Raw genomic sequence first — 7,500 nt, forward strand, 5'->3', positions numbered from 1 at the left:
GAGGATGTCTGAGGAGGTGATCCTGTCACTCCTCTGCTCCTCTGCTCCTTCTGCTCCTTCTGCTCCTTCTCCTGAGGACATGAACTCCTGGTCTGCCTCTGTCCCTGATTGGCTGATGAGTCCCCGTGCACCGCCACACACTCAGGACACTGCTATCTTCTTTCTAAGGGTCCCTGCTCCTGTACCAAGGCCTCCACATCACCCAGACCCCAGACCCAGGCCCCAGACCCAGACCTCAGACCCAGACCCAGACCCCAGACCCCAGAGCCGCCCCGCTCTGCTGGGCTCAGCTGAGCCGCCCCCCTTTTGTTCTTCTGTCTGGAATTCAGGACCTGGGCTGAGGGGCCAGAGAGGGGACCAACACACACACACACACACACACACACACACACACACACACACACACACACACACACACACACACACACACACACACACACACACACACACACACACACACACACACACACACACACACTCACACACACACACACACACACACACACACACAGTCCTCTTTTGTGCACAGACACAGTCCTGAATGGAGGCCGACAGAAACCTCCTGTTCCCAAGGTTACGACAGACGGACAGACAGACAGACAGATGGTCAGGATTCACGCTGTAGCTGTTGGACCTCACGTTGACTGGTCTGCAGCAGCTAGCTTAGCTTAGCTGCTAGCTAACAGTTGTCGTAGAAAACTCTGGTTCAGGATTTTCAGCTCAAAGTCTGACTGATGAACTGAACATCACAGTCTCACAGGAGGCTCCAATCCACCACACTCAGCGAGGTATGAATCTGCTTTTTTACCAAAAACTATACCAACAAAATAGAGCTAGCTTGATGCTAACGTATCTGCTTAATTGCATTGATATGCTAGCGGTTAGCATAAATCGGTGTGACTTTGTTTTTACTTCACACCACAAACAGAGACAAAAACCAGGTCTTCACATCAGAAACCAGTTTACAGCCTGGTTCAGGGAACAGTTTGTGTCTGAACGTCTCGTCTCTCCATCAGCACACAGTCCGCCTCCTTAAAGGGCCAGGGTCCACAGAGCTGGGGTCAGTGTTTCTGAGCTGGATCCACCAACGACATGTTTAAAAACTCTGCATCAGGAACAGATGAGTGACATCACAGAGACGATGGCGGTGTACGGTCAAAGCCCACGGTACGTCAAACTGACACCAAACAGCAGCGATGAGGGTCGATCGACACTTCACAGCCCTCACCGACTGAAGACAGGAAGTTGTTTGGTCGTTTCCTGTTTCTGCTCTGTTATAAAATCACTGCCAAACCAAATCCAACCAGAGAGATTTCTCTCCTCCACGTCCAGCCTGTGATGATCCAACACGTCTGCTCCATGGTCGTTCCTGTCAGGGCCTGAGGATAAAGCCTCCGTCTCTGCTCGGGTCGTTAACCCTGGCCTCTCCGTCCTTCCTGAAACCTGAAAGTTTCCAAAACACTGAAAGCTCCAGTCTGTGTGTTCAGAGTGAGGGGAGGGGGTGTCGAGCAGAGAGAAGAGCCAGATTATCACAGCTACAACCACAACACACCCCAGGGAGCGTGACAGGAAGTGGGACACGGAGAGCGAAGAGCGAAGAGGAAGGAGAGAGGGAAATAATCTGAGAGAGGAGAGGAAACCACGATCAGTCTGCACGCCGAGGACGAACGACCACGACGCCACGTTTCCACGCTTCTTTCCTCAATGACACCGTACGAGCTGCCCAACAAGTCACCAGCTGATAAAAACCATTAATCTGACTCAGATTACTCTCATCATGAGATTAAAACTGTTAAACACTGAAACCAGCTCCTTCACACCAAGTTTATCCACTTCCTCTGAGCCTCTCTCTCAGTTACTGAGTATTTATTTCTTTTTTAACAGTCCCTCTGACGACTTTCTAAGAGATCCTCAAAAGGTCTCATTTCTAAAAACATAAACCAGATCATAATCCAGGATTCAAGATGGGATTATCGGCACCAAGGAAGGTTTTTCTAATTGTTTATTCTCAGTATCAGAGCAGACTGAAGTCGCTCCCAGCTCCTCTGAATGTTTTTACTGATACCTGATATTTTGTTTAACAGGTGAAAACATCAGTAACTGCTGACTAATCCCAGATTATTCAAACAGCTTCCTGCAGACACAAAGGGATGACATCTATTTATTAACACGGCACTGCTGACGTCGTTAGTTTAATATAATAAACAGGTGGACATGTTCACAGTTTATTTCCTAGCTTTAGCTGAAAAGTTTGCCCATAATCTGTGTTAATCTCTGCGTTAATCTCTGTTTGTATCTCTGTTTTTATCTCTGTTTGTATCTCTGTCTCTCTGGGCAGTCAGCTCTGAAACTTTTTAAAGTCATCCTGGAAGTGTTTTATCGTCTAATGAAAAAGTAAAGCAGCTCTCAGACGCCCTGAAACCATCGTCTGGGAGTTTCACCACATCACAACCAGACACAGCCACAAACTGCGTTTCAGATAAAAGTCACATGACCTGATTGACCCTGACTGTCCCTCATCACGACTGGATTAAAGGAGGAGGAGCAGATTAAGACGGAGCTGGGCGACACCCTGACAGATGTGTTAGCGCTGCGTGATGAGTTCACTGGAAATGACCACGGCTGCTGGAGACGCTTCATCTCCAGGATTTATTCCTCTTTTCTTTGTGTTTGTGAGAAAAACGCTGATAAATCCAGACCAGGATCTAGGCCAGGTGGACTCACAGTGGACCACACAGAGCCAGACAGCGTCAATAACCGGGCTCTGAGCAGTCGATCCAGGCAGAGCGGTTAGCTAACCAGCTCAGCCTCCGTCAATATCACAGCAGGAAGTGTGTGTGACGCAGCATCGATCGGGGGGAGAGGGACGTGTTTGATGAAGACCTGGACCCAGATAAGACCAGGGCTGGGTCAGCAGAGGAACAAAGAGGGCGCTGTACGAGCCGTGAGAACAGAAACCACAGACCAGGACAAAACCACAACCAGGGACCTGATCCCACGGGACGATGTGTGAACATCTGCATGTTCAGAGACGGGCTTCATGGTGTGACTCAGACTCTGTGAGTATCTAACCGTCAGACACGGCTCAGAGCACCGTTCATGGAAACTTCATTTCAACACGTGGTCTGCTCCACCTCACCCAGACAGGGAGCAGAGAGCTGAACCACAGTCTGGATCTGAGTCAGACCAGGTCCCAAATGTTTATCTCTGCAGAGGACTCTCTAAACACACTCTCTGGGTCTCAGGAGTCTGAAGTTTGAGCTGCTCAAACTGAAGAAGCTGAAACTCAGACACTTGGTTCTGTCGCTCAGACACTGACTCGTCTACAGGAAGTTGATCTTTCAGAGCTTCCTGTGGCTCAGTCTGAACGTTGAAGAGAAGTTGAAGAGAAGTTTGTCTCAGCTCAGTCTGCAGCCGCTCACAGAAACACTGAGCCTCACAACAAGAGGTCAAAGGTCAAAGGTCAGAGGTCAGAGGTCAGACAGCTGCTGGGTCACAGTCATCAGAGAAAAACATGTGAGGAGGCGACTGTACACAACAATACAACACACACACTGAGATTAACACAGCACACCTCAGATACACAACCCCACCCTGAGAGGAGTCAAAGAGGAGTCAGAGAGGAGTCAGAGTCAGAGAGGAGTCAGAGTCAGAGAGGAGTCAGAGAGGAGTCAGAGAGGAGTCAGAGAGGAGTCAGAGAGGAGTCAGAGAGGAGTCAGAGTCAGAGAGGAGTCAGAGTCAGAGAGGAGTCAGAGTCAGAGAGGAGTCAGAGAGGAGTCAGAGAGGAGTCAGAGAGGAGTCAGAGAGGAGTCAGAGAGGAGTCAGAGTCAGAGAGGAGTCAGAGAGGAGTCAGAGAGGAGTCAGAGTCAGAGAGGTGTCAGAGAGGAGCCAGAGAGGAGTCAGAGAGGAGTCAGAGAGGAGTCAGAGAGGAGTCAGAGTCAGACAGGAGTCAGAGAGGAGTCAGACACACAGAGGAGTCAGAGAGGAGTCAGAGTCAGAGAGGTGTCAGAGAGGAGCCAGAGAGGAGTCGAAGTCAGAGAGGAGTCAGAGTCAGAGAGGAGTCAGAGAGGAGCCAGAGAGGAGTCAAAGTCAGAGAGGAGTCAGACAGAAGTCAGAGAGGAGTCAGAGTCAGAGAGGAGTCAGAGAGGAGTCAGAGTCAGACAGAAGTCAGAGAGGAGTCAGAGTCAGAGAGGAGTCAGAGAGGAGTCAGAGTCAGAAAGGAGCCAAAGAGGAGTCAGACACACAGAGGAGTCAGAGAGGAGTCAGAGTCAGAGAGGTGTCAGAGAGGAGCCAGAGAGGAGTCAAAGTCAGAGAGGAGTCAGACAGAAGTCAGAGAGAAGTCAGAGTCAGAGAGGAGTCAGAGAGGAGTCAGAGAGGAGTCAGAGTCAGACAGAAGTCAGAGAGGAGTCAGAGTCAGAGAGGAGTCAGAGAGGAGTCAGAGTCAGAGAGGAGTCAGAGTCAGAGAGGTGTCAGAGAGGAGCCAGAGAGGAGTCAGAGTCAGACAGGAGTCAGAGAGGAGTGGGACACAGAAAGGAGTCAGAGAGGAGTGGGACACAGAAAGGAGTCAGAGAGGAGTGGGACACAGAAAGGAGTCAGAGAGGAGTCAGAGTCAGAAAGGAGTCAAAGAGGAGTCAGACACACAGAGGAGTCAGAGAGGAGTCAGAGTCAGAAAGCAGTCAAAGAGGAGTCAGAGTCAGAGAGGAGTCAGAGAGGAGTCAGAGTCAGAGAGGAGTCAGAGAGGAGTCAGACTCAGAGAGGAGTCAGAGAGGAGTGGGACACAGAAAGGAGTCAGGGAGAAGTCAGAGAGGAGTCAGAGGAGTCCCTCACCTTCTGCAGGCTGGTGGGGTTGAGCTGTGTCTTGTCGATGATCTTGATGGCGACCTGAGGAAACAAAGAAAGAGACGATGAAGAAAAAGAACAAATTTCACACACGACACAAAACATTGATCAAACTCGATCCAAACACAAACTCCTGAAGAATCTCCTCCTCAGACTGACCCTAACTCCACAGGAAACACTGCTCCCTGTTTTCCTCCAAGTCTGAGAGTTTCTAAAATCACCATCTTTGTTTTTGGAGATTCCTCCACAGGAGAGAGGAGGACGGAGCAAACATGGCGTCTGCTCGGAGCACGCCGTGAGAGCAGACTGTTTCAGAGCGCTGTGAGTTCACTGAGGAAGGCTAAAACTCTACAGAACAGCCCTTTAAAGCTGCATCCTGAGACACCAGGAGTGCTGACAGGAGGAGCATCAACACCCCAACCTGCTGCGTGTCACTGACTCACCTCTCTGCCCGTCAGGATGTGGCGTGCCAGCTTGACCTTGGCGAAGTTGCCCTTGCCGATGGTTTTGAGCAGCCGGTAGTTCCCGATGTGCGGCTGCTCGTCCGAGCACAGGGCGATGGAGTTTCGACATCTGGCTCCCAGGGATCGGTTGGACCAGCTGGAGCCCTTCTCCGAGCGGCTGGCTGACAGGGAGGTGTGCTGAGGAGACACAGAGGGAGGAAACGTCAAACACTGAGGCGCTGAGAGGCGGAGCGTAAACACACACGCTACACACAGCGCCACCTTCAGACACTGAGGAGCTGCTGCAGACCCCTCCTCAGAGCCAGACCCCCAGCAGCTCCTGGAGACTCAGGGACCAACGTTTTAACCTTTGACGATAAAAACCAAGTGTTCCTCTTTGGGCGTCTCTGCTGGACTTTAACAGGACTCTGAAACGGGTTCAGGCTCTGAGAGGATCACATGAAGTCTGGATTCTGAAGGGGGGGTTCAGAGGGATCTAAAACCACCTTGTGACTATGATTCTGGATCTGTGGTCTTGTGATGGTGCCCGGCTTGTACCAGACACCCAGAGGTAGAAACCAGACCACCTGAGAGTCCGGTCTGACCCTCAGTCTGCATTCCTGGTTTCACGTTAGCACACAGGTGGCACGCTCGAGCCGGACTGACCTTAAACCTGGATCTCACGAACAGTTTCTGAGCTTTCAGTGACATAACGAGGGGACGAAGAAGGAGAATAACTTCATCATCATCATCATCATCATCATCATCATCATCATCATCATCATCATCATCACGTGGTGGAAATGTGTCTGAAAACTGTACGTTATGTTTCAGCTCGTTCCTCAGAGACGTCTGAGGACAGAAAGCCTCAGCCTGACCCCGTACGACCCTCCATGAGGACCGAGGTCTGAGGTCACGCAGCATAAACTTCAAACTTTAATCCCTCCATCTGCACCGGATCAGCACCAGGCGGAGACATTAATACCCACAGAAACAGACCGGCCTCAACTCTTCATCTCAGGAGGAGGAGGAGACACCAGGAGGCAGGATGGAGGGAGCAGAGACGAGCTGGGGTTCAGAGACTCAGAGAGTCAGACTCAGAGACTCAGAGAGTCAGACTCAGAGACTCAGATTTAGAGACTCAGAGACTCAGAGAGTCAGAGAATTAAGGACTCAGGAACTCAGGGACTCAGAGACCAGCTCAGACTCAGGCTCAGACACAGAGACTCAGACTCAGACGTCCTTTCTCCAGTCAGTGAGTATAAAAACCAGAGCCATCCCATGAAACCCTCACAGTTCCCTGTTTTTGATCTGTCTCGTGTCTCATGTCTCTCGTGTCTGTACCCTGTTAATAGCACGTTAACACGGCGCCGCTGGCTCTCTGCACATCGCTCCGTGAGCACGAGGCGTCTCAGGATGACGAGGCTTCACAGAGGGAGTCAAGGAGACAAACAGAGCTCAGAGACAGCAGAGGAACTCATGATGAGCCCTCAGCACAAACACCTCTCTATGTCCACACACACACACACACACACACACACACACACAAACACACACACACACACACACACACACACACACACACAAAACCACATCACCTCCACCCGGTGGGGTAAACAGAGATCATCAGATCTGGGTTTGGAGCTGGCTGAACACCGTCAGGTTCCTGCTCCGTCACATCTGATGGCCGCAGCATGAAGAGGCCTGTAGGGGGCGCCACAACAGCCTCACAGTCCAGGTTTGAATCTCATTTAGTTGTTAGTGAAGAACTTGATGTGCACACATAAAGGACTGAGGACAGGAGACGTCTTTAGTCTCCTCTCTGTGGGGTCAGACTCTGACTCCAGGAGTCACAGCTCGTTGTTTCTGAGCCTCAGATGCTGAGCCTACGTACTCAGAGATGGTTTTTCCCCGTGACCATGTTTTTCTTTATCCTCAGCCTTTATTTCCAACCTTCCCCCCCCCCTCCCCCATCATCACCCCCTGCTCCTCTCCCCTCCCCCAGAGAAACTGATCCTCCTCCTCGCCCGGCCTCCTCTCTTATTGTCTCACACCGTATCTTCATTTTCAGCGACCTCGCATCAATCTGAGCCTCACAGGCCCCGCCTCCCCTCCCCCACCACACACACACACACACACACACACACACACACACACACACACACACACACACACACACACACACACACACACACACACACACACACACACATACTCC

General features: G+C 51.1%; 1 protein-coding gene across 7 annotated transcripts in view; it reads right to left on the minus strand.

Moving 5' to 3' along the window:
- LOC141786564 (MAP/microtubule affinity-regulating kinase 4-like) overlaps positions 1–7,500 on the minus strand; it is a 53,194-nt gene that overhangs the window by 24,014 nt on the left and 21,680 nt on the right. For all 7 annotated transcript variants that reach the window (XM_074665161.1, XM_074665162.1, XM_074665163.1 and 4 more), the window contains exons 2-3: positions 5,283–5,480; positions 4,828–4,881 (exon numbers count right to left, since the gene is read on the minus strand). In XM_074665161.1, coding sequence (XP_074521262.1) covers positions 4,828–4,881; positions 5,283–5,480 — 252 coding nt within the window. The remainder of the gene's footprint in view (positions 1–4,827; positions 4,882–5,282; positions 5,481–7,500) is intronic.

Source organism: Halichoeres trimaculatus, unplaced genomic scaffold (genome assembly GCF_033239565.1).
Source record: "Halichoeres trimaculatus isolate MK-OKI-2021-1 unplaced genomic scaffold, fHalTri1.1 fHalTri1_scaffold_227, whole genome shotgun sequence".
Taxonomy (NCBI): Eukaryota; Metazoa; Chordata; class Actinopteri; order Labriformes; family Labridae; genus Halichoeres; species Halichoeres trimaculatus.